Raw genomic sequence first — 26,535 nt, 5'->3', positions numbered from 1 at the left:
GAAAGCTCTCAGAAAAGGAAAAGGAAATGACTAAAGTGTAGACTGTTTAAACGGAACACAACCTCCACCCTGCCCGGGGTACCACCCCCTGCCACTGGGGAGGAGGAAGAAGAAGCACTGAGGCCAAGAGCCCAGCAGCACCGCTGTGGAGGTGCTGTGATTTCTCTGGTTTACAACAGCCGGGACCAGCTACATAATCTGGGGGGCCCAGTGCAAAATGGAAATGGGGGGGTCCCTATCCAAAGATTATTGAGAATTTCAGCAGACCAAGCTGCAGCCCAGGGCAGCTGCACAGGTCGCACACAGTGAAAGCTGGCCCTGTTGACAGCACAAGAGTAGGGAGGCTGAGAGAAGTTTTGGATCAATTTTTTTAAAGAGTAGCTTTAAATCTGTAAATTTGTTTTAGAATTTCTATTTTCTCATGCCTCACCCCTCATAAGACCCCTACAATTATTTATTTTCATTTAGAAGTACAGATTCTTTCAAAATGTTTATTTTATTCCACGTTGTTTTAGGAAAAATACCACATACTCTTTGTTAGTCCTTGAGAAATAATGCTGTGATCCACACCCCACCACGTAGCCCTGAAATGAAGTAACACATCATTATTGCATTTCCTCCATTCAGCCCCCCAGTTTGGGGGAGACTGGCTGGGCTTTCACAGGATTATGTTAACATGAAACATCTTTATCAACCTTTTGCTAATTTGTAAAAATTAGTTCTCAGAGCAATAGCATCCAGGCTCTCAAGGGTGATTTTATTTCACAGCATTCTTAGTAAATTAGAAATTGTTCTGTTTAAACCCCAAATGAACTTAGTTTATCAGATATCATCGTGATGAAATGTTGTTGGTATCTGCTGACAATGTAAATGAATGAAGATTTATGAAGGGGTCTTTTCAAAACTCAACTACTCTGCGGTGGGGAGCTCATTTGCACTGCCGCGCGTTCTCCAGCAGGGGGCCGCGCGAGCAGTGCCGCATGCCCAGTTTCGCCCAGCAGGGGCCACCCCGCTCCTGCCCACCCTGGGCTCCCTCCGAGGGACAGTAGGAAGGGGACCACGCACTATCGGTGAGCGCAGCACTATCAGGTGGAGCAGGGAGTGGGGCCCCCCAAGAAGCCAGTCCCGTGGACAGATGCCGGGTCGCAACCTTCCTTGGTTAGGGCTCTCATCTCGTCGTTCCCCGTGCTGAGCTGTTTGCCTGCTCTCTTCCATACGCCTCAAAGCGAGAGAACCGAGCAATATGGCTAAATTCATGAAATCAAACGCTCATTTTACTCTCCTAGCATGAAATGTTCACCACGCAGGCCCATCTGAATAGATCTGATTGTGCCAGAATTCTTAAACTTGAGCTCCGCTTTCTCATTGGCAAAGGCGATGATTAGCACCTACGTCTTAGGCCCCTCAAAGATTAGCAGGAGCATGGGCATGGAGGTGACTGGTGGGGGAGGCGCTGCAACAGTCGGCTCACTTTTGTTGCCTGGGTCTGTCGTGTTACTGAGACGACAGGGCCGCCAGCAGTGGAAGAGAAGAGAGAAAGTCACAGGAAGAACTCCTACCGTAGAACACCAGCAGGGCCCGGTTTATACAAGTTTGCAGGACTCTGCACCTGCTGCTCAGCCCTCTTCTCACCTACGAACAAACACGCACGCAGACGCCCACTCACCCAGCTAAAAACGCCCAGGACTCAAAGAGATACCCACACCAGAACGAACCCCAATGCACAGAAACACCAACAGCTAGTCCTGCAGACAGGTACCTGGCAGGAGGCACGCTGCTGCGCTGAGGGAGGGTGGTGGGAGGTGAGCGGGGCCCAGACTGGGCAGAGCCCCAGAGGGGATGCCGGGGGAAGGGAGACAGAAACCCACGGACTGTGGAAAACCACGATTTGCAGGTACAGTAGTAATGTTTTACCTTAGCATGATCCAGGGACATTTCCGAGCTTATGCAGATGACGGAAAATATACCTTTAGCCTTAATTACTTCACACCATTACCTTGGCTCTTACAGAAATTCCTGGTAAAGACCATTAATTACCTCTAGAGGTAAATTTCAGCACTGGGGACCTACTGGGGTTGCTCTTCTGCCTACAGCTAGGCTTCCAAGACTGAGATAGGACAGGTACGCGGGATAAATCTCCCGAGTGGTTATTCCTCATCCGCAGGGAAGACGCTTCACCTGGGCAGGCACTTCTGTAGACTTCCCCTAAACTTCTTTATCAACCAACTGCAATACAAAGCTGCTGTGCTTCTTGGGTCATGTGGCAGCTACCGTGCCCAATACCGAGCAAACCGGAATCCAAGTGAACAAAAAAGGCAATTCGATTTTGTAAGAAACAATATATTTTATTTTTCTGACACCACAGCTCTGGTGAGTGGTTTTGTACCAAATTTAATGGAGGTTACACAGAACGTTTTACGCATGGGAGGGGGAGGGAAGGGAAGGAACCACAAAATCAAAAACAAAAACAAAAACAAAATCCTGGGTAGCTTTTAGCATCTGTTCCACTCCCACATTGATAAAATTCACTTGGGAATTCCTAATCAAAGGAGAACAGAAAACAAGGTGGGCAGGGAAGGGCATGTCCAGGAAGAGAAGAAAGGGAAAAGAAGACCATCGAGCATCCCAAGCACAGTGGCCTTTCCCTCCCCGAGCCAGAGCCGGAGCCCGGACGACACTCCACCTGGAAGGCGAGGCTTCCTTAGATTTACTTCCCCCAAATAACACCATGTATTGCAGCTGCCAAAGGGAAAGAGGAGGAAAGCAGGGGTTGTCGGTGGCAGGGCACGGGGATGAGGGAGGAAACACACTTAACCAAGGGGATGCGGAGGGGGAGGGGAGGGAAACCGAGAGAAAAACGTGAAGGTGGGTTTGCAGACTGGGAGAGACAGACAAGTGCCGGAGAGCACTCGAACTGAAAAACAAACGTCCTAAGCTTCATTATTTTTAAAAAGAAAAATCTCCCCCCTCCCCCCACCCCTCGCTGAACTTAGTTCCTTTTTTTGTGCTTTTCATTAATACTCTGCTCTGAGGTCGTAGTTTGGTTTTTTTTCTATACACTGGAGTTGAAAGAAAATAGTCCAAAGGTCTGAAGATGGATTCTCCACCTAAAGTAAACAGCCCAGCATTCCTGTTCTCCTCTTGTCCCAAAGACTAAAGTCTCTGCTAAAATCCCTTTTACAATATAGTACAGTACACAAAAAAATAAAGCCCAAAGCAAAAATCAAAACCAGAAAAGAATCCTGGGAGAAGCCAGTCCAAAGGACGTAAACATACAGAGAACGGTGCAACACATGACCGATGGCAATTCTCAAAGCACAGCTACAGATTCCCAAAAGTAGGTGCCATCATGGGATACCCAAGTCCACAAAAATAATTTTTAAAAAATAAATCTTAAAAAAAACACACCTGTTGATTAAATGAATCATTTGTTTTCAGGTAAATCCATACATTCTCGAGTTCCCCCCACCCCCAAAGCAGCCCTCGGGTCTCTGTTCTCCTATTGCATGACCAACAGTACTCCTGGAACTCCCTCAAAGCAGCTCTCAGGACCTGGAATCTCATCTTGACAAGGATCGGCACATCCAATCTTAGCAGCTTAAAACATCATGTTTCCTGGGTTGCCAGGTCCTTGGCTAAATCCACCCATGCCCACGTCGGCGGCCATGCCCCGGGGCCTCATCTGTGGGGGGATCATGATGTTCTGTTGGGGTCCCATCATGCCCTGCATGGACATCATCATGCCTGGAGAGCCCACAGGCCCAGGGTGGGTGTAGAGCCCAGCAGGCCCCCGATCCTTGCCAGGAATCATGCCCACGGCAGCAGCTGGATTGCTCATCAGGGTGGGCTGGCCGGGCATGGTAGATTGTGCTGGTGACATCATCCGATGGTGAGGTCCCATCATGCCTTGCTGGAGAAAGGCTGGTGGTCTCATTGGGTTGTGGCCCGGCATGGATGGGGCTGTACCAAGAGGGATGTCCGGAGTTCCCACTGGCCCTGGGCCTCCCATGCCAGGTAATGCTAGTCCCATTCTGGGGGCTTGTTCACCCATCATCCCCTGCATGTGCGAAAACCCAGGTCCAGGACCCTGGGGCTGTTTACGGCCTGGGACTTCGCCTCGAGGGAAATATTGCAGTGTCTGGCTAGGCTTCTCAGATGGAATAATGCGAGACAGATCGAACTCCGGTATTCCGGCGGCTCCAGGTCGGATGACCTCCTGCAGATCTGGGTCTGTAAACACCGAAGGCATGCTGTTCCCCAGGACAGCGAAGGAGTCAGGACCCCCGGGGCCTCCAGGCTTGCAAAGTGCTGCATCTGCTGAACTCTGAGGCAGGGTGCTGGGGCGGCCGAGGGGGCCTTCTCCTGGGAAACCCATACCTCCTGGGAAGTTGCCCTGCCCCCCACTGGGGCCATTGTGAGGGAATGGAACCTGCTGTGGAGGAGACTGTACTGGAGGGAAGCCCTGAGGGAAACCCATCCGTCCTTGAGGTACCATTGGAGGCTCCTGGGACCCATGCCCCATGATAGGATTGTGTGACATCAAGCTGGGCCCCATTGGGACCCCATGAGGAGGTATGTTGGGTCCCATGGCACTCGGAGAGGGCATCTGATTGGAGTGAGAAAGTGGTTGGGTCATTCCCATTGGGCTGAGGGTTGGCATCGGAACCACGGGGTTTGGACCTGAAATTCGAGGATTCTGTGTATTAATGCCCATTCCTAGAAAAATAAAGATATCAAAGGAATCACCTTAACCAAGAGCAACTTAGAAAAACTCTAATAAATCCAATTAACAACAACAACAACAACAACAACAAAATGTTCGTGTATCAAATGTGCAAGGGACTCTGCTGGGAAAACATACAAGACGAAATCCCTGCCCTCAACAAGATTAAAATACATTTTGGAGCATACAAGCCAACAAACAGCTCTACAAGAGGATATATTTTGAGTCTTAAACTGTATGACATAAGGGTATGAAGAAAACAAGTAAGAAGAAAGTCTCCTGGGTGAAAAATTACAAATTAATATGCAAACCAATTTAGCCTTCTTCGTTGGAGACATGATTTCATATAGAAGAAACGATTTTGTCTGAATGACTTAGGTATGGTCCTCTTTGGAGAAAGAGGGTTAATCAGTCCTGCAAGTCCAGGAATCAGAAATAACAAGGAAACCAAACAGTCCTTCACCAACTGACATTTGGCATTATCTTTTTTTATACTGCCTTACAAAAGAGAGCATTTCAAACTCTAGGGTATATGAAATGTTAAAGAAACGATAACTTTAACAGAAAAGGAAAGCCTGCTGGTTCTACCACAGTCTCTGGGACATTTAAGTATTTGGTTTCTCTATAGAATTACCACTGAGTATGGTGAGGACGGTGCTTGCTAGGAAATGGGGGCTTTTCCCTGTCTGAAATCCTGTGGCTGCTTGTGGTTGGAGGCTGTCCTTCCAGAAAAACACTTGAGAACTACAGATCAGCATGTTAAAAAGAAACGGCTTTCAGCATTGCTCCAGGAGGATCCCCACCCCACTCCCAGCCCCTCACAAGGAAAAAAAGAACCCTTCCGGGTACACAGAAGCATCAGAACCTCTGTACGGAAAATGTTAAGAACTCTAAGGAAACCTACTCTCTAATAAACACGCTGAATCAAACGAATACAAAATTGCTTTCATTTTCTTCCTCTACTCAGGACTCTTTAATTCTACCGATGGTACTCTTTCTCGACTCGTCCCACTTCCATCCGTTGAGGTCTGCAGCCGTCAAAAAAGCATGCGAGAAGTCTCTCTTTTGTCTAACACTGGCTCCATATCCTAGCTTCGTGATTTCTTACCTGGCATATTATTCATTGATGGCAAGTTGGGAGAACGAGCTGGAGGGGAGTCGTCATCGGAGCTGGCCACAGTCTTGATGGCGTCGTGGTATAAAGGGGTAGAACTGGGCATTGCGAACTTGGACATTCGAGACATCATAATAGACAGCGGGTTCTGGGAAAGGGTCGGCTCTGGAGGCATGGTGTAAGGTGTACTAGAGGGAAGACTTCCAGGGATATTCACAGAGGCAGACTGGCTGGCTGTAGGAGGTGGGGGGCCACCTAGAAGAAAGCAAAATAAAACAAAAATGGGCAGGGAATTAGACTCCTCTTGAAGGCTATTGGGCCTCTGGTTATGAACGAGCAAGGCCAGGAATGAGACAGATGAACAGGACAGTGTTATTAGGCCCAGGACACAGACCATCAATCTTCTAGTCAAGCTCCGTGTGTGTGCAGAGGGGCGACCGCAGAGGATCAGCAGAGGTGAAGACAAACACACCAAGAATGTGTTAGAAATAGAACCTCAAGCTTGGGAAAAGCATGGTTTACGGACAACCATTTCCCCGAAAAGAATGTGAAATAGGCGGATCTCTCCCTTGCCCTTCCCAATTCAGAACTGGACTCGGGTATTTAGTCAGACCAGCGACCGGACGCCAGGTGCGAACTGCATCACCCTGTGCACACGCCGGATTGATTTCCACGACCAAGATGTTGGAACTAAAGAGTTCCGAGGAGGCTGTTCCACTGTACTGCTTTTGTGAACTGCTACCCAACTGAGAGAGAGAGAGATGCTTTAGCTGGGCAGGATACACTTTCTATCTTATTCTGAGTCTAGTTTTTCTCAAGCCAAGACAACACGGACCTAGTATTTACATCTCAGTGCTCATCTTCCACTGACCCCCTCTGGTCCCAGTCACAAAACCACCATCATCAGCGAGAGCTTCTCCTAGGAAGAAAATACTGACAAATTGCAGCTGATCTGTGAGAACAGCAGTCTACCAAGGAGAAGGTTTTGGTAACTGTCTCTGTGGTCCACGTGTATTTATGAGAACCACTTGGGTCTCTCAGCAGCCTCCCCTTTCTGCTTAGGATGATACCCAGAGCCCGTGGACGTGAGGGCAGCTCCTGCAAGTGGGCGGGTCTAGTATTTAAAGAAGCCACATTTGCCCACTGTCAAGGCATTTTATTTCACCAACATGTGTTCACTGTGCAGATGTAAATTACTCTGTGAAATAACACCTGCTTCCCGTTTTCCCTCCTCCTTGGAACCGTCCTATCTGACGACCATATTCGGCACCAAGAGCCGTGTATCTCCGCCAGGATGGGACAGTTGCACGGAACCCCGTAGAAGTACTGACCATGCACCTGGCGGTGAATACGTCCGTTTGGGCAAAGGCCACCTCCTCCGGTTGCATAATCAGGTTAGGACACCAGTTTCCTTAAAGTACATAAATGAGGCTTTTGCAATCTCCGGCTACAAGGTGCAACGGTGAGGATGCGAGCATACTGACCTGACTCTACACTGCCCAGCATGGCTGGGGAGGCCATGGTGAGGGGTGCTTTATGGTTTGGAGGGATCCCGGGACTCTGAAGGGGAGGTTTTGGAGAGGAGGTCCATCCGGGTGACGGGGCAGGAAGTGATGGAGACTTGAGGTGAACAGGCGAAGCAGCGGCAGACCCCAAGACAGGGGGGGACTTAATGGAAGCAGCAGCTGGGCCCGCCAGCACGCCTGCCAGCTGCGATGGAGTCTGGGGGGACTTGAGGTTCCCCGACGGCGAGCCCAGCATCGGCGACTGGACCTGGCGCATCGTGGGAGATTTCAGAGGGTTAATGCCTGGGGAATGTACCTGGCCGCCCGCCACAGACATATCCAAGGGCTTCCGCCCCAGGCCACGCTGAACTGGAGGAGCGGCGCTGAGGCTAGTGGGGTTACTGGAAGGGTTGAGAGGTAGTGGTGGCATGTGACTGAGCCGGCTGTTAGTCCTTTGGTCGGGCCCAACTGGTTCTCTGAGATTCCGCAAGCTGCTGTTGCTGCCTGGACCCTGAGACATGGGGAGGAATGGCCTGGGGCCCATGCCGTACTCTTGCTGGGGGTGCTCCCCAAAGGGCAGGGGCACCATCTTCTGCTGAGCAGGCAGCACGTCTGTGCCACCTGGGCGTAATTTCATCATCTCCTCAGGGCCCGCCCCAGCCTCTCTCATCTTCTGAGGTATCATCTGAGGGTTGGATCCCAAGCTGACGTTTAGACTGACATCTCCCTTCATCCCACTAGGAACCATCCCAAACTCAAGTTCCCGACCAGGGCCCATCTGCGGGGGCATTCCTTTTGGAAAGTCACCCCTGGAGGGACTCAGAGGGCCCTCGACGGGTATTCGAGGGAAGATGGGATTATTCCCAGGCTCCATGTGTCGCTGGGAGCCTGGGATCATCCTATTCATCTCCATGCTGGGCCTGATGCCTTCCAGGCTCATCCCCGGGGGGAGACCCAGCTGCTTCTCGGCCAGCTGCTGTTGAAACATCTCTTCGGACAGTCCCTGGGGGTTTGGGAAGCGTTCCCCTCGGCCAGGACCACTGAAGACACCCTGGCCAGGCGGGAAGTTTCGGCCATCCGCGATTTTTGGCACATCGTCTGGCCAACTGACTCCAGAAAGACCTGGTCTAGATGCCGGGTTGGGGACATTCGGCCCCTCCATTTCTGAGCTGATCATTCCTGCAAATCCGGGGAGGCGCATCTGGCTCCCCGGCATGTTGGGGTGGGGAGCCATGCCCCTCGGGGGCAGAGAATGGGGCATGTTGATCCCGTCGGCAAAGGGCTCTGCCCCACCAGGCCCCCAGCCTTCACTGGGGGCCATCTGGTACGGAGGGGGAGGCCCTCGGACCACGCCCCGCGGCCCATGCTGGTGGACCATCATGTCCTGGAGGGAGCACTGCTGCACCACCACTTGCTCCTGCTTCCTCCTCTTCTCCTCGTAGAACTCCTGCTGCAGTTTCAGCCATGCTATCTGCTCGGGGGTCATATGGTCCAGGTGCTCGGGTCCCAGGGGCCCAGGCTGGGAGTTCATGGAAGGTGGAACCATTTCATCGGGAGAAAAGGGCACATCTCTATGGCCCTGAGGGCCAAATGGAGCTCCCACATCTGTCCGGGGCCCGGGGCCCTTCCCTAGGCTTTGGGATTGAGCCATCATGGCCTGTATCGGCCCTTCCGGTTTTTTCTGAGGTCCATCTAGTACCCCAGCATTCTGCTGGGGTCCCCCACTTTGTCCTCCTGTGAATTCTTTCTCATCGGGGAAAAGCATACGTTGGATATCTCGGAGCGTTTGTAAGGAGCGCTCCCGGTGCTCCAGCTGCTCTTGAGACAGTCCATCGGGGTTCTCTCCCAGTGTGGGGGGCTCTCCGCTGGACACCGGTGCAGGCGGAGGGGCTTTGGGATCTGCTGAAGAGCTACTGCTGCCCTGGGAGACAGGGGTCACTGCTCGGTTATTGGGGGTCGAGTTCGGCCCGGTACCGTCGGGGGGCAGTGGAGTGGAGCTGGCAGGACTGCCTACGGAAGCAATCAGTTTGTTTTCCACCCCGGGACTATCCCGGTCCAGGGCGCGTGGGGGTGCAGCGGGCTTGGGTGCTGGTGCCGGAGTGGGTGGGGTCGGCTGCAGTCTGGTATTCTGGGAAGCATTCTGGTCCTGGTTGGCTGGAGCTGGGGGCTGTGGTGGGAGGGGTTTCGGATCATTCCGAAGGGCAGATATCTGTGTGTTCTGAAGACAAACGAGATTTTAAAAATCACTGGTAAATTGTATAGAAAGGCAATTAAAAAAAAGCAAGACAGGTTATAAAGGATTTGTCCCAGGCCCATAAATCTACTCTGACATTTGCCGTGGAAACTGCCCATGGCCAACCCCACTCGGACACGGAGACGTTCAGATTTTTTCCTTCCACTTTACCATCAAATGGCATCCTCTTTCCCTTGCTGAAGATTAGGTTTCAATAACTTTATAAGCATGCCAGGGGAGAGCCACTCTGCCAAAGCGAATACATTTGAGTATCTATTTCGAGGAACAGGTTTGATATCACATGTCTACTGTGTGTTTCTGATTCAAAGAGAGATTAGTTTCTTGGTATGTGGGAGGCTGTACCTAACACCTTTTTCTTTTCCCCGAAAGTACAACTGGGTACGTAGGCTTCTCACTGTCAATCAAGAGGCCTGATGTTTTCAACTGAAAGAGAAAGTACTTGTCACTTACAGCTCTGTACTCCACCAGCCAGGGGAAGCAGGAGGACCGCTCCGTTTCAGCGTGCCCTCTGGCATGGTGACTACCAAAGTACTCCTCTCCTTGAGTTTCCAGGGAGCCTGACGGCTCTGGTTTCTGTTTTCAGTGTGTGATCACTGATTCCATATTTGATAAGAATTTGTACATTAACTGTAGTAAGAGAATCCGCAGGCAGGAAGCGTCTGGGGAGAAATCTGAGGCTATCTAGCTCACGGTGTCTCTTGATCTGTTCTTTCCAATAGGCAGCAGACTGCCCTTTTTATAGGTTGGAGAATAGCCTCATTATTATTTATTAAGTACCGACGCTACGCTAAGTCCTGGGTGAAAGCACCCTCCCCTGCAGTAGGTGACACGGATGCTGTTAGTGTCTGGAAGAGGGACATATGTGTGCTGGGGCTGAACCCTGGCACCGCTGATGGTGCTGAAGGCAGGGTCCTAAGGGAGAACATGAGAGCCCGGCCTAAAAAACCCCATCGCAGGGGTCTATCACCAGCCTCCAGCGAGCTGCACGGCCCCCTTTTTTGATCTTCTTTTGTTCCTACTTGCTCACTTAATCCAGTCTGTATTTCCAAACCTCTAAGGCTCTTCCTTACCTCCGCACTTGCTCTCTGGAATGTTTCCCTGTGTGCAAATTTGTACACGAAGCATTATGTGTATCTCTGCATCGAACAGTCTGTGTTGCATAAACACAAAGCCTATCTTCGAGTGTTCACATTCTGTGGGTATGTATATAAATGTTTCCCTTGCAGGTATCCAGGCACAGATGTCTGCAGACAGAGACTGGGGTGGGGAAGGCTGGCCGAACGTGCATGACTCTGCACGTGCTCGGTGTCGTCCGGGTCCCTGACTCCCTCCCTCGATGCAGTGGGGAGGTCACCTTAATTTTCCTTCCGGTGCCATTTTAAGTTTGGGTTTGTTGGCCAGCTTTTGTGTGTTCATTCGGGATGGGCACTGACTTCGTGTCATGTGACCAGGACAGAAGCAGCAGCTTAGTGCCACCCTTTTGATTCTAGATTGGGAGCGATCGGTGATTTTGATTTTTCCCAATTCCATCCTTAGCTCCTTTTCTGACTCATTTCAGTCCCAGAGAAGGTAGAGGTGAAAACTATAGTTAAGATCTGCTGTTAAGTCGATCAAATATTGGCTTGCACTGCACTATTCCCTGTGCATTCCAGGACAATTTAAATTTTAAATGTTATATACACATATGTATAAAACTTTTAAGTATAAATTAAAATATACATACATTTTAAACGTTATGTACATCCATCCCCTACCCTTCTTGAATAGCACAGATGTATGAGGAATGTGAAATGCTTTTTCTAAGTCTAGAAAAGCCAAGCTCTGCTGTGTCAATGGAGAGGGACTTCACTGATACACGACACAGACAAAAATGTCTATTTTATCTTGAATTGTCATTTGACTCATTTATTGTCACTTAACTTTTCCCATGTCGAAGATCCCACTGAGTACTAGATTTTATGTTTCCTGAAAGCAGGGACTGTGTCTTGAACCTCTTTGTGTCCCCACGGCATTCGGTGGGATGCCTTGACAATGCTAGTCACAGAAACAGCTTTTGGTTCCATGTGGAACGTTCCATGTATTCAAACAACCACTGCATGCTTTTTCTAATGTGGTTTATGGCAGGTACTTAAGCTCCAGACAGGAGACAGACTAACGTTTATTATAATTTTGGAAATATCAAGCAATTAAAAGCATTCAAAGGTCCTCTCACTTTGAAGTAAGAATCATTTTGAAAGTCACTGAGACTCTAATTATGGTATTATCAGCACGTACTCCAGTACTGTGGCTTCACTTATGCCTTTTCTATTCTGCAACCAACTCAAGCGTGTTTGTTAGTTCTTAAAAACCGGCCCTGTACACAGGGTCCGAATTCAGATTTTCCCAGAGATGGCAGCATGAAAGAAATTGAAGATCTCCATATAAGTCCTTTCTTATTCTGGGTCTTCCTCTCCTAGTAACCCGTCAGTACCCCAGCCTGCTAAAGGAAAGGCCAGTACAGTGCGATCTGCCTGAACCCACGCAATGCCACAAGGAGGTGAGATGCCCAGAATGCGGCTTGTACCACCAAGACTGTCTCCCCGTCAATGACATTCCCCATCTCCCACCTTTACAGCCACCAGAGAGCCTTTAAACCACACTCCACTTCCAAAATGGCCTACCAGAGGGGCTGTGCTTCGCTCTGTCTTGCTGTTGGAGATGTTCTGGATGTGGAAAGAGACGATAGTTTCAACCTGGCCCTTCAACACAGCTTCTGCAGCTCTGCAGAGATGAAAGAGAGGCACCCACTAGGACTTGCTTCTGTTCCACTCCCTGTAATTCCAAAGCACGTTAACCCCAGACTGAACTTGTGAGAGGGGAAGGAGGGTGGTTCTGTATAGAGAGCCACCAGAAATGTTGAGGAAGAATCAAGAAACACAGGTTTTCATTATTCGTGTCTATCATTTACCACCAGACTTGTGAAATCTAATGATAGCCATTAGCAAATCTCAAAAGAGACATTAAAAAAAACCCCAAGATTTTCTCCTTCAAACCAATACACTGTGGTAGGTGTTTTATAGAATCCGAGGTCAAAGCCCCAACCATGAAAGGGGAACATGAAATCTCACAACACCTAATGATAATCTAACGCTGTGGAAATTCACTCTGTAGGTATGTAGGGTAATTCACATTTTCTATAAATTAAGTAAGTCACTAAAAAATCTGCTGATCCATCTACCGGAAACACAGGTACCCAAACATTCACAGTAGTTATCTCTATGCATTCCAGACATATTTTTCTTTTTAGTGATATTTTCTAATTATTCTGAGACAGACACGTATTATTTGTGTTATTTAAAAAAGAATGCTCGATTACGGAAAAGTGGATATTTTTTATTTATATATTTATTTTTAATTTTTTTTTATTTTAAAGATTTTACTTATTTATTTGAGAGAGAGAGAGAAACAGCATGAGAGGGGAGAGGGTCAGAGGGAGAAGCAGGCTCCCCGCTGAGCTGGAAGCCTGATGTGGGACTTGATCCCAGGACTCTGGGATCATGACCTGAGCCGAAGGTAGTGGCTTAACCGACTGAGCCACCCAGGCGCCCGGAAAAGTGGATATTGTGTAATCAATCTCTTCTGTGTTTAAAAAAGATCTGCATGTATATTATAAACATAAAAACTTTCCGGAAGGAAAGCCAAAGAAGCATCATCAGTGGCTGCCTCTAGGGAGAGAGGGTAGGGAGGTTTCATATTTTATTTTCTTTTACCCCTTGCTGTACTGTTAACTTTAAGTGGTAATAACACCAGTGAGGGGAAAACAAGGATTAACCTTCAGTGGGAATAAGAACTTCGGTGTCCAAACACACAAGCCATGCCAAGAGCGAGACCCAGCCGTTAACTTACTTATTGGCCATCTCAGTAGAAAACACATACACCACTTTGGCGGGAGTCTTCTGAGCAGGTGTGGGCTCCGGGGCAGTAGTCTGGCCATGGGAGGGGGTGGAAGACCTGGGGGCCGTAGCATTGGACGGGGTCATCGAGTGTGGCGTGTGCTGGGAATCCTGGGACTTTATGTGGTCAGCAGAATTACATTCTGAAAGAATGGAAAGACTCGTGTCACAGAAAGAAAAAAGCTTCTGCCAGCACTTACAGCACAACACAAACTCGCCTTGAGAATTTCAAGGAGTGAGTACCTTGCTAAGAGGAGACCTCTCCACCTCATAAAAATTCCAAACTGCTTCTCCCGAAATGACGAATTACAAAGCACTCTTCCCCCCTCACCTCTGTACTCTCCCCGGCGCACCTTTCAGACATTAGCGCAAATGTCCCTCCTTCCTGGAAACCTTTTTGGAATCTCTTGGACTGGATGCCCCTGTGAGTTGAACCCAGAGCCCCCAAATCCTCTGACTGCAGCATTTATCACATTTCATCGTAATTATTTAATGAGCTGCCATCCGGGTGCACTCAAACTGCTGGGGACAGCAACTGCACCTTGCTGACCGTGCCCCCCAGCACCCAGCATAGTGCTGGCCCTCCTGCCAGGCCTCCCACAGATACCTGAGGAAGGAAGGAGAGACGGGGAGAGCAACCACCCAGGTTTTCATTTCTAATTTGGATTGGTGGGGGGGGAGGGGTCGCACTTCCACTCATGGAATGCAACTTCACACTCTGGCCTATAGTTAAGACTTTTGGTTTGATACTAGGAGGGAAAACAACAGAAGCCACAGCCGCCGGCCCCACATTCTCCCCGGCTGGCTCTGTTTTGCTGCCTCCCCGGTTTCTAGCACACGTAGCCCCTCGGTCCTGCCACGCGGGAATCAGCTGCGACCCCCCCCCCCACCAGCACCAGCGCTTCCTCTGGTGCCTACAACTCTGGCAAGTGGAAGCCAGAGAGCACAGAACCCAAGTCTCAGAGGGTTAATCTGACAGAGAAGAGGAGAGATGCCGGGAAGACGGCTCCAGTGTGGGCCACTGGCAGAGACAAACTGGAGCTGGATACGGAAGTGTCAATCGCAGGGGGGCCAGAAACATCCCTAAGAACGTGGGGAGGGCCGTGGAACATCCTGCCATAACCCCCGACACACGTGCCTCCTCAAGAGCGAGAACTCCTCCACAGGGTGGTTCCAAACTGTTCTTCAGTCAGTAGGAAAATGAGAGGACACAGCTCCATCTTAATAAGCTGTGACATACACTCCTGAATCTGATACCTACTCTCCCCACTTGGCTGCTATTAGGCTCTCCGGCACCCACCAACGTCAGAGGCCTTCCCTCGGGAACACCTACTTCCCTCTGAGTCTCAAAGATCTTATAGACATACCTTTAATGTCAGAGTCATCGTTTGGAGTCCCAGGATCTCTCTGATCAAAGGAGTCGGCGGAAATACTTCGCTCCCTTTTCCCCTTGCCCTTGGCACCATTTCCAGCCCCATTCTTCAGCCCCATGCTCCCACCTGGGCCAGGGAGTGCTTTAGGGGTATGGCCCCCACTCTTGGAGTCACAGGGGGATGGCTGGGATTGGCTGGCTGAGCCCCCCTGTTTACCCTGATTGGAGAATTTGGAATCCAGCTGGGGGTTTCCAGATGGGGACATCACTGTAGGGGGACGGACCATCACCTCCTGCTTTGACTTAGGGCTACTAAAAGAGACAAATAATAAAGGGAGATCAGATGCCGGATACAGCTGGTCGGCCCAAATCAGGGAGAAGCAGTTTCTAGAGTAGGTCAAGGAGCCGCAGAGGACTAAGCACCCGCCCCACCTTTCACCTCAGTTCCTGCCTCGCTCCCTCCGACCCCGCTCTCATCTTGGCGCTGAGAGGAGGCTCAGGCAGAGTGGCCTGCCAGGTCTCGGGAACCCTAGAGTCACATGGGGACCCATCTCTAGGGCTTCTGTCAATAAAGGACAATGGTTTCTATGTACATAGGGAAGTGACTCTCACACTAAGACTAGCTCAGAGTAAACAAACAGGCATCGTTAAGATCAAAATACTACCCAGCCCCTGGCTGACGACAAGGAACAGCTGTAGCGAGAGCCTAGCTTCCCTGCTGGAAAATACGGGCAGGGAGCAGGACCCAGCGAGCGGGAGAGGAAACCCGCTGGTGAGCGGCAGGTTAGGGAAACCCTCCCGGATACGAATCACTCCAGCACGCAGTATCACACACCAGGGCACATACACTCACCGGTGCCCCAAGGGATGAGGAAAACACTCTTTAAAAAATATCAACTTAAGTACTGTGGGGCACAGGAAAAAACTTCACAGCGGCGGGGGGCCGGTGTGGATGTCCTAGGACCCTAGGCCTCCTCGCCCTCACGTGCCAGGGTTGGTACCCCGGACCGGGCGGACTCTGAGGGCCCTTCCTCTGCGCTTTGGCTGGGGGGGGGGGGGGGGGGGGGGGCGGGGAGGGGCGGTAGAGAGGCGCGGTCAGGGAATAACGGGCAAAAGCGTAAGGCTGGAAAGCTCTAACGCAAAGTCTGACCGCACTGCAGCCTGTTGGCTCTTCCGTCCCTAGTCACTTGTCTGTTCTCTCTTCTTTTGCCCACTCGGGTCTCATTCGCTTCCATTTCCACACACCGTTCCCTCAGTGAGTGTTGGCAGCCCACCTCTGACACCCCCGGAGGGGCAGCGGGGCAGGCCCCCGCCCTTACCTCTGTGTGTTTCCTGACGGAGAGCTCCTCACTTTAGGGTGACTGGAATGCATTGATTGAAATCCTGAGCTTGCAGTCACAAACAGGGACGGGCTCACCGAGTTCCTCTCGGGCAGCAGACACAGCTGCTGAGGGCGGTGGCGGCCCGCTGCTGGCTGGGTGCGTCCCTCAGCGCTGGCCCCCCGTACGCCCTTTTCCTCTTTGTTTTTCTCCGCTGTGGAAGTGGGTCCTTTCCCCTTGCAGCTCCAGCATTCTCCGGGGGTGTGCCTCCTGCTGCCAAAGGAAAATCTCGCATCTCCAGGGCACACTATGGGAAAAGGCCCCCCAAAAAGACATAAAACACCCTTACAACAGGATCAAAGGTAAAGCGCTAGCCGACTCGACGAGGCAGCAGCCAGGTCACTCCTCGGCTTCCGGCGCGGTCAAAGGAGCGGCGGCGTTCGTGCGCTGGCGCTGAGGCAGCTCAAGGGGGACAAGCCTTTCCGCCCAGCCCACGAGCCTCCCACCAGCTATCATGTACCGGGCGTTTGTGAGCAGATGAGAAAAACACTTTATATTCTCCCTCCCACTTCTCTGCTTCCAAATACAAACCCGTCAAACACTTGGGTTTTTCTTTTCTCAAAACAATGCCTTGAAACCATAGGGTACCCCAAACCCAAAGCAACTATCTGGTCTTTCACCTCGGATGGCAAACAATGGCACTGCCGTGTAACAAACCCATCCCAGTTTCCAACCACGCAACAAATTAATCTCTGTTCATATTCTCAGGGCCTCGGGGTGGAGAGACTTTGGAGGAGGTACTTCTGCAATCAGCTGTGGAGGCAACACCAAGTACAATCAGTTCTGCCCCGTGACGTCCACGCTCTTTCTATTAAATGATGCCAAGGATGCATCTTGCGTTCTCACTGTTTAATGACGGGGACCCTAGGCATGGGTAAGCACGGGAATGATCCATAATGCTGAAGGTAGAAGAACATCTTTGAAAGCTAAGATATTTTCTGAGCCAATTTGCAAGGCTGATTTGAAGCATAAAGGTCAAGAAAATATTCCCAAACCTAGCCAGAGAACAAATGAGAAAGCCCTTTCCTTAAGGAAGCCTAGACTAGTTCAGGGAAAACCAAGATACACTTTCAGTCCCTTCTCCTTCCAGGGCAGGTCCAACATGGTTTTCTGGTAACCAATGGCCCCTCAGCTCCCTCCCCACCTTCTGCTATCTTGGCGCTGGAGTATGGGACCGAAGGAGGAGAAGACAAGATGTAGGATTTGTGACTGAAGGATCAAAGGGAGTTAGAAGGAGCTCAGGTTAGTTCTAGCTCACATACCCCTTTAGAGACTCCAGAACTGGACCAAGACTGGGAGTTTTATTCCAGGTTTTGGCACTGAGTAGGAGCACTGTCAAGTGTTAAATGTCTCTTTCTTCATTTGGAAATTTGCAACAGTCCCAGCTATTTGACCTGAGACACTGAAAGGATTTATGGAAGTTCTCGGTGCACCCGATTTCATTTTTTTCTTTTTAAGTGAAGAAGTCAAGAAAAAGAGCTAGAATAAAATGTTATGGAATGTTTCTATGTCGACCTTAGGAGAAAACATCCTAAAACACACTTTGGTTTTGATTACATTTAAGGTTGTATTTTTATCCCCCACCACCTTCAGCTTTTTTTTTTTTTCAGTTTAAACTATAAAATTGATCGTGGTTGTCAAGTTTGACATACGTGATCATAAGCCATTTTGTAACCTCTCACTAAACATCAGGAATCACTGGTAAAATAGAAGTAGCAAATGAATCTTGCACGGACAAAGCCATCAGAAAACGTTTACCTCAGGAACAGAAAAGCAGTTACCACCTAGATAGTCCCCTTCTGTAACTTCTGGTACTTTCTGTCTGCATCACGCATTCTAGCACTCAATCACATGTCATACTGAATAGTCCTATGTGTATGTTTTATCTCCCTATGAAGACTGTGTTCTTTGAAGACAGGAATCTTGTTTTAAAGTTCTTTGGCTTGTCTATAATCGTCAGCATGATGTACTAAGATGTGGTTGGACCCTCCGTGACTGACCCAGCTTCTCCCAGAACAGAAACACCTGGCATTTGCGTTGCACTCTTTTTCCAAAGGAACTCTGAACATACTACAACTATCAAATCGCCTCAACCTGCCAGGCATTTCTGAGGAGCCGGTAGCAACGATGATTTCTAATAATACTGTGAGCATATGACATTTTTATTTCAAAGTACTCCTACAGACAGTCTCTTCTCGCGAGTTGCTCAAGCTTGATCAACAGGCATTGTACAGATGAGTGGCCCTAGCACACATGAACTGTGGGAGGGGCTTCTCCCAGGTTTGCCGTCGGTGATCCCTGACCCTGCTCTTCCGCAAAGCCACCTCCTTACCATGACTTTATGGGTGGAGACAGCAAAGAAGGCTGAAACAAGCATGTGGACTCACTGAGAGATGGGCAACAAAATCCAGGGTCTTCAACTCCTGATCTAGGGGAGTTGTTGAAGTACGTCACCCTAGCCTTAGCCCTAGCCGAGCAAAAGAAATCTGCCAAAGACTCACATTAGGCTCTTTGGCGTCTACATTTGCAGGGTGGTACTCAACTGTTTACCTTAAGGACTGGAAAAGCTCTTCCACAGAAGATGCTTAATTACAGACACACAGAGATTTTTTCCTCCACTAAAAAGTAATCTCCTAACTTTAAGATCTACTTATTCAATGTTTCTCCCTCTTCTTCTTAGATGCTATTTAAAATTCGTCCTAACTAGGTGTCAGACACTCTTTTAAGCACTGTCCCTACATACTAAACTCACTGACCACAGCACCAGGAGGCAGGTACTCCTACTCTCCCTATTTGAGAGATGAGGAAACTGAGCCTCTGAAATGTGTAGCCGTTTGCCCCAGCCATACCCCAGTACGTGGGAGAGCCGGTGCGGGGCCAGGCACCCCGGCTGTGCTCTGCATCACTCCGGTGCCTGCCAAGACGGGGACTCGGTGGACAAGGGGAGCCGGTGCACGGAATAAAGTGCTTAGCAGTACAACATCAGCATGTGGGTGAACTACTACTAGGATGACTACCATTCTCTAGCCAGCTCACTAGCTTATCCTGCCGAATGGCATTTCGTAGTTTGTTCATCTCCAACTGTCCCCTTCCTTCCCGCCCTCCCCTCTCTCAGTGCATGGTCTTGCCCAGGACTTAACAAGAAGAGAAGTCACCAGGCCGGATGTGACATGCTCACCATCAAATCTGCAATCCTGTTTTCAGAGTATCTATCCCCTCCTTCTTCTCAGTTATTGAAACAGACAAAACAGCCCACTTCTCCCCAAAGGTCAGTTCCACCACGGGTGGTCTAGGCCCCATTCCGTCCAGCTTTCTGAGAGCTCTCACTCTCTCCCTTTGACCTTCCCCGCCATCTCCTGCATACTTCCAGTCACCACTTGGACATGGGGTAGTCTCTTCCAGCATTGAGGAAAAAACAAAAAAAAATTACAGGAAAACAAAGCCCAGCTCTAGCATGTTATTATTCCCTTTCAGAGCCAAGTTTCTCCAGAGTTGACAAGACACACACAGTCTTCACTTCCTTACTTGCCATTCACCCTTTCACCAGTTTAAACCAACTTCCACCTGCCACCCCCACCCGAATCACAGAAACCACTATTTTGGTTAAGGTCACCACTGGCCACTGTTCTAACCTCATCTTACTCCATCTCTTAGTCTGCCAGCTGACTGCTTCCTTCTTGAAACTCTCCTCTTTCGCTTTCCATGGTGCCCCACTTCCCTAAATTTCCTCCCACGTCTCTGGTCACTCTCTGTCTGCCCCTGTGCCGGCCCCTTCTCTATTCAATCTCTACAACTCAGAGGTCCTCGGGACTCTACCCTGGGGCCCCTTCTCTTCTCATTCGGTAAGCTCTCTCCATGCCAACAACTCCCAGTTTCCCGTTCCCAGCTCAGCTTCTGCCCTGCGGACCAGCACCCACAAATGCCACCTTGATACCTCCCTTGATGTCTCAAACTCAACAAGACGGGAGAGGAATTCTTCATCTCCAGATGGCCCCCCTCCCCAAAGTATTTGTCCTGCTGTCTTCCACCCTGCAGTAGATGGCACCCAGCTGCTCATGCCACACACACAGGCATCATTCCCGACAGGCCTCTCCCTCACCTCAACCCTCCATATTGAATTTGAATATTTTCGCTGAAGGCATGAAATCCTGGCTTCAGAGTTTCTTCTTCAGAAAGGACAGGCAGGGACCAAGAGTGACCTGTCCATCCCCCGTATTCCCAGCACTTACTCTAGCACCTGGCATGTGGTATTTGCTCAAAAAATATCTCTTGAACAAAAGTTGAAGCTTTTCCCCAGGCTCATCTTTCTAAGCCAGCCAGGCTCTCTAGTGCTACTACGATCCATCAGGCTACTCACCCAAACCCCAAGGGTCACGATACTGCAGTGCTCATCCTGGAGGTGAGGAGTTGGAGGAGTCCCGGAACCCCGTTCTCAAAGGTGCCCTCACCTGGATGAGGATAAAGAAGAAAAATTTCTAAATGGATTTAAAAAAAAAAAAATCAACTACACATCTTGTTACTGCATATCTTAAGAGCAGATTTCCTATGTATTCTAGAATGCTCGATTAAGAGGCAGTTGTCATCTCCCATGTAAAGGGAATCAACTTCCAATTTTTAAAGAGTATATTATCCAATCGGTAGACATCTCAAGGCCCCTGTGACTTTCCCTCCTCCCCAGCTGCACATTTTATTTTCAGAGACTGGGAAATACTAAGGGCAAATAAAATCGATGTTTCTACTTTCTAAATTTCTGGGCATTTCGTAGGAAAGAAAAAAACCCTCACATTTTTGCTGCTGCCCATTCCTCGTTCGTACAGAGAACTGGAGCTGACTGGGAAGGAGAAAGAGACAAAACTGCAGACGCACTGTTGAATTCACGGAGTGAACTCGGTTGCAGTCCTCCCTACTCTGAACCCTCACTCTACACGGCAAGCACTCAGCAAGGAAGGGTATTTTCACATGCTTTTGGGAGAACGTGGGGCTGAACAACCTGGCCAGATGATTTCCATGACTGAGTGCCTACTGTGTGCAAAACGCTAAAATGAACGGGGCTAGATAAGTCAAGAAAACAAGCTACTGGTCAAGCAGGACAATTTATTTTTATTTTTTTTTATTTTTTATTTTTTATTTTTTAAATTTTTTTAAAGATTTTATTTATTTATTTGACAGAGAGAGAGAGAGAACAAATAGGCAGAGAGGCAGGCAGAGGGAGAAGGAGAAGCAGGGTCCCCACCAAGCAGGGAGCCCGATGTGGGGCTTGATCCCAGGACCCTGGGATCATGACCTGAGCCGAAGGCAGACGCTTAACCGACTGAGCCACCCAGGCGCCCCTAAGCAGGACAATTTCTAACATTAGTCCTCGTAAAACAGAATTATAACCCCGAGCCTCCCCCTTTGCCCAGATTTTATAGTTTTGAAATTGCAAGGAAGAAGCAAGTTCCAGATTGTCCTAAGGCCAAATTATTTCGGAATCTTTCAAAGGAGACTCTATAAGGTTGTCACAAAGTTGTAAATAAATTCACAAAATAATCTGACCAAGCTCAGAATCACCTCTACAATTCCAATTTCAATTCCTCCAATGATCCTTTCCCACTTTTCTGCTCTAAGAAGTCAAGTTTATTACAACAATGTCAAGTTTAACAAAGTTCATTTCTATGCTATGACCACTACTCCATAAAAGGCAGAGTATCAAACTTAGAATGTGGCACTAAAAGGCCGCAAGATTCCATTCCGAGCTCATTCTTAACTTCTGGCATGCCAATTCCTAACAGCTTCCTCTCAGCAAAAGTACACAATAGGAAGAACCAATCTTTCCCCAACATGCGGAGAAAAGAAAACTATACGATGCATATGCACATGCACAGAAAACCTTGCTCCATACAAAATACTAATGCATGTTTTCATACTCGAAGGGTCAGAATGCCTCTATTATCCTTTAAGCTGACGAATCTTAAGCAAGCAAGTAACTTATATCAAACTAAAGAGTCTTGATAAAAGTTAAGCCTTCAAAAATGAATTTCTATCATTTAGAATAATGGTCACCCAAAGTAAAATTTCAGCACAAATGTCCCTTCTTTGTGAAATTCTCCTTGATTCCCAACTGTCCTTAGGAAAGTCCTCTGGGTCCCTTATAGCATTATGGTCACAATCCTATTATAACACTTAAAAAACTGTATCCCTGTTATGTGTAGACAGAGAGCCCCCTGAGGAAAGGGTCATTATCACAGCACCCAACACCCAGGAGAAACTCAAGAAATGCTAGGTGATCCAGGGATTATAATGAGCTTGGAGCTTAAGTTTTGCTACCCTTGCCTTGAATTTACACAAACCAATGAAGACATGCTAAATACCTGTTTAACTTCCGACCACCTGCCTTTCCCACGAAGTGAGCTATTGCGGGAAGTCCCTGCTCACAGAAAAACAGAAGGTAACTACGCTTACACTTTTGACTTGCATTTAACTTGATGACCTTTGCCTTGGGAAACAAATGTAGTTTTAACTTACAAGAGACCCTACAGAAACAAACAAAAATCCAAAATACTCAGATTGAATCACAGAAGTCGTATGTTCATCATCAGTGTCTTTACCTTTCGAGATGTCCACTCTGCTCTCTCTTCTACATTGGGACACAGAAGAACTTTCCAAGAATGATCTCTGCCTCCCAAACAGAAGGGGATTTTTAGGTCAAAGTGGAGTGACACCAGCTAGCCCCACATTCAGTCCTACAGGGGTGAGAAGAATAGAGAAGTTCATACCCCAATTCACACTGATTGCAAAGAAAACCACCCATTCCCCAATGCTCTGAGGCCAAAACAGTATTTAGAAGGAGCAGTGAGAAAATAATTAGGTCAAAAATGGGGAAGGAAGGCAAAACCACTAAAACTCAAAATGCAAGAAGATGGAGCAGTGCAGCCCAAATCCATCCCATTGAAGCTGGGGTTGTTTATTAGAAAAGCAAAACCACCAGACACAAAAGCCTCAAGCTAATCATTGTTTTTAACTTTCTCCACAACCAAGAACAGTCACCAACAGGTTGCAAAATGGACTTTTATTTCATATCTTCTTTATGCCCTTGTGTTCAGCATGATGGAGATGCTGAAAAAATATTGCAAAGCCTAAAATGCAAGTGGCCATAAGAAAATTTAACTTTCAAAAATCAGTTGGTCTAGAGCAGGAGTTCTTGATGTGGGACCCACTGGCTCACATGGGGTCTGTGGACAGACTTAGTGGCAGCTGCGAACTTCCGGGGGAAAACTTCCATCTTCATTCGTACTCACTCACCTCTAGCAAAAGTTAGCACTGCCGTCAATTGTGAAGGGAGGGAACAACCAGCGGTAGGTAGTATTAGCAATCCCGTGACTGTCACCAAGACGAACCACAGGACACTTTCCCGTGGCATTACACTTGTTGCAGATATCCCAACACAATATTTACACCCATCCCTACTTCAAAATCACAGTAAGGTGAGATCTGCAGCTACACTTTATTATTTAATGTGTTAGAAAGAAGCATATAAATTACTGTATCATAATTGTTTAACATTTTGTTAAACAATTGTTTCCCTGTCACTTCTAAGTCTATATGTTCTTTTTTATGCATTTCAAAAACACAATTCTTGAAAGAGGTCCTACGCTTCATTAGTTGGCAAAGGGGTATGTAGGACATAGGAGGTTAAGAACAAATAAAGTTGTTCTCGAACAAATAAAGTTCCTATAGATTCTAACATCATAGTGACCAAGGCAGACAGACAAGTTATTCCACCAACATTACTTCATAGTTGGAAGAAAATTAAGCCACCATGAAGCCACGTAACACGTCCAAGGTCACTCAAATTTAGGGTGGGCATCAGCCTAGGTGAGCATTCACAGCATGTGCTGTGAATTTCCTACTCTTCCATGGGGACCTTTTCTTATATTCCACAATTGTCATCACTACTAAATGGGGACAAGGTATCACCTTTCAAAATTAGTAGAAACCCAAACTCAGATGATCGAACAAGACAGATGTATAAAGGTACTCCTTTTTGTTTCTTGATCAACTATGCTGCCATAATTGTTACAAAGGCTGAATTTGTTCTGTTCCTGAGAGAGAGTAATCTTTTAAAAGCGAGAAAAAAGTTGGGCTACATCATCTTTCATTCTCAGAAGTGTTCAAAGCACTTTGCAGATAGGCATTCATTTGTTAAGCGCTGCAATGGGTTATGAGTGGTCAGGGCAGTGGTATCACGACTTCATAAACGGGGAAACTGGACAATAAACATGAAAGATTGGTTCAAAGTCCCATAAGTCAATGGGAGAGTCAGTTTCCTGATTCCAAGTTCAAGGACTCTAACCACTATACCAAGTCACTATGATCAAATATTTAGTTGATTATAATACTTGTGAAACCTCTGTATTTTTTATCCCCTATAAGCCAGAGAGCATTTTCTTTTGATTTACAAAAGCAGACACTCCTGGGGGCGATGGGGCAAATATTCCACAGAATAAATTCCAATGTACATAAGTACTTTTTCACCTATGCTAGTCATCTAAAAATCCAGGTCAGGGATCCTGAGCTCAAAAGCCACAATACATACAAGTTGCCTCCTAAGAAGAGAACAGTGTGGAATTGTTCCTTCATCTTTTAGTCAATGACCTCCTTACCTACCTACCATATCTTGTGGAACTATTATCACCTTATTTGCAACACTGTTATTACAAAATAATATTATAATGGTTCAATACCATTAGATCCTCAGTCCTAAAACTATGAAATGTTACCCATGCCCTCACTTTGCCTTAAATTTTCTCTTCTTATTCAGACCACCAGTTAGTGGAATCCTCATCCTTCAAAACATCCTTACATCGTCTAACTAACTTCTCCTTTTATTAACTCATCTCTGTCTTCAATAGCTTGAGTCTTTTTTCAATAGTTAGTAAGGATATCTTTCTTAAATTTGTACTTGTGACCAAAACATTATTCACAGTAACATTAATTCCTTGCTAAAATTTCCCAGATCACTAGTATCAAGACAAAAAACAAAATCAACAGGGCGATCACACACAACAGGCTGAATCTCCACAAAGAGTCAAAGGTTCTTCTTAACCCACACATGACTGTTACCCACCCATATCCTTTTGCCCTCCCAACTATTTTACTATTCATCCTTCCTACCTGCTACTTCCAATTCATCATTTTGTGCTCTGTGCACAAGAGTCCAAATCTCTGGTCTAAGAATGAACACTTAATTCCTGTATATTTCAAATGCTAGTAACCCACCACACATCACTGACCCAAATGAATCTCTTTACAGAGCCACTAAATCACTTTCCCACTAAAGTCACCGCCAAGGATCTATCCATGTTTGCCTTAACCAAAGCCTAACTTTGCACCAATTTCATCCCATCCTAGAGGCTCTCCAGCAAGAGATGCCTTGTCCACTAACTTTATCAGTCCCCAACTGGACTGCAACTTAGGCTCTAAGTCCCTCCTCTCTAGCAGAGACCAGGGCCCCTGGAGGACAGATTTGAGGCCTCCTCCTTCAGGCTTGGGAGCCTTCAGGTAAGGCCCCCAGCGACAATATTACAGGCCTCTGGCCCTTCCTTCTGAACATAACCAACCCTGCTGTTGTTTTCCTTAGGATATCTCCATTTCACCAGGCTCACCCAACACTAACCAGTGACATCTTAATAGTCTTTGCAACTTTCAAAGGTCAATGACCAGGGTTCCACTTTGGAAATCCCTGGTGTGTCCACGACCCCCACAATGACTCAGTGACCTAGACATCAGCACCTCACCTACTGGAGCCCTTTACTACTCCTACACGCTTCTTAGCTTTCACTTCCCCTCACCCTTCAACAAGTCACTGGCCTGCAAAGTCCCCTTTACCTCTCTATCCACCGCCAGGGTCTTACAGACCCCACCAAACTCGACCCGAATTCCCTCATTTAGCTCTCCATCTCGCCCCTCAAAAGCCCCTTCATCCCAGCCAGGACCCTGGGACCGTCCCATCTCCTCATTTAGCCTCTCCAAGCAGTGCTTGGGACACAACCCCTAAAAAATCGAGAGATGCCGCGGTCTCTTCCCACCGCTCACAGAGCGGTGGGCAAAGGACGCCCCCCCTCCTCCCCCACAGGTTTCTCCAGACTCAACTCACTACATCCGCAACCTCGACCCCCGCCCCTTTCTCCCCTCCCCCCCACCCCCACGGCTCTCCGCGACTGTGGCTACCCCTGCCCCCAAACCGGCTCAAAACACACGGACGCGGACCCGGGCCC

General features: G+C 48.2%; 1 protein-coding gene across 1 annotated transcript; it reads right to left on the bottom strand.

Annotated features, from left to right (window-relative positions):
* Positions 1-2,319: 2,319 nt before the first annotated feature.
* On the bottom strand, positions 2,320-16,329 carry BCL9 (BCL9 transcription coactivator). Its single transcript, XM_021688095.2, has 7 exons — positions 16,220-16,329; positions 14,896-15,212; positions 13,482-13,671; positions 12,257-12,356; positions 7,322-9,560; positions 5,832-6,092; positions 2,320-4,716 (listed from the first exon to the last, which is right to left on the bottom strand). The coding sequence occupies exons 1-7, from the start codon at positions 16,270-16,272 to the stop codon at positions 3,599-3,601; spliced, it is 4,278 nt and encodes a 1,425-aa protein (XP_021543770.1). The 5' UTR covers positions 16,273-16,329; the 3' UTR covers positions 2,320-3,598.
* Positions 16,330-26,535: the final 10,206 nt, after the last annotated feature.

The sequence above is a fragment of the Neomonachus schauinslandi genome, chromosome 4 (genome assembly GCF_002201575.2).
Source record: "Neomonachus schauinslandi chromosome 4, ASM220157v2, whole genome shotgun sequence".
NCBI classification, from domain to species: domain Eukaryota; kingdom Metazoa; phylum Chordata; class Mammalia; order Carnivora; family Phocidae; genus Neomonachus; species Neomonachus schauinslandi.
Note: the sequence above shows the minus strand (reverse complement) of the source record. Positions and strands in the feature narration are given on the sequence as shown.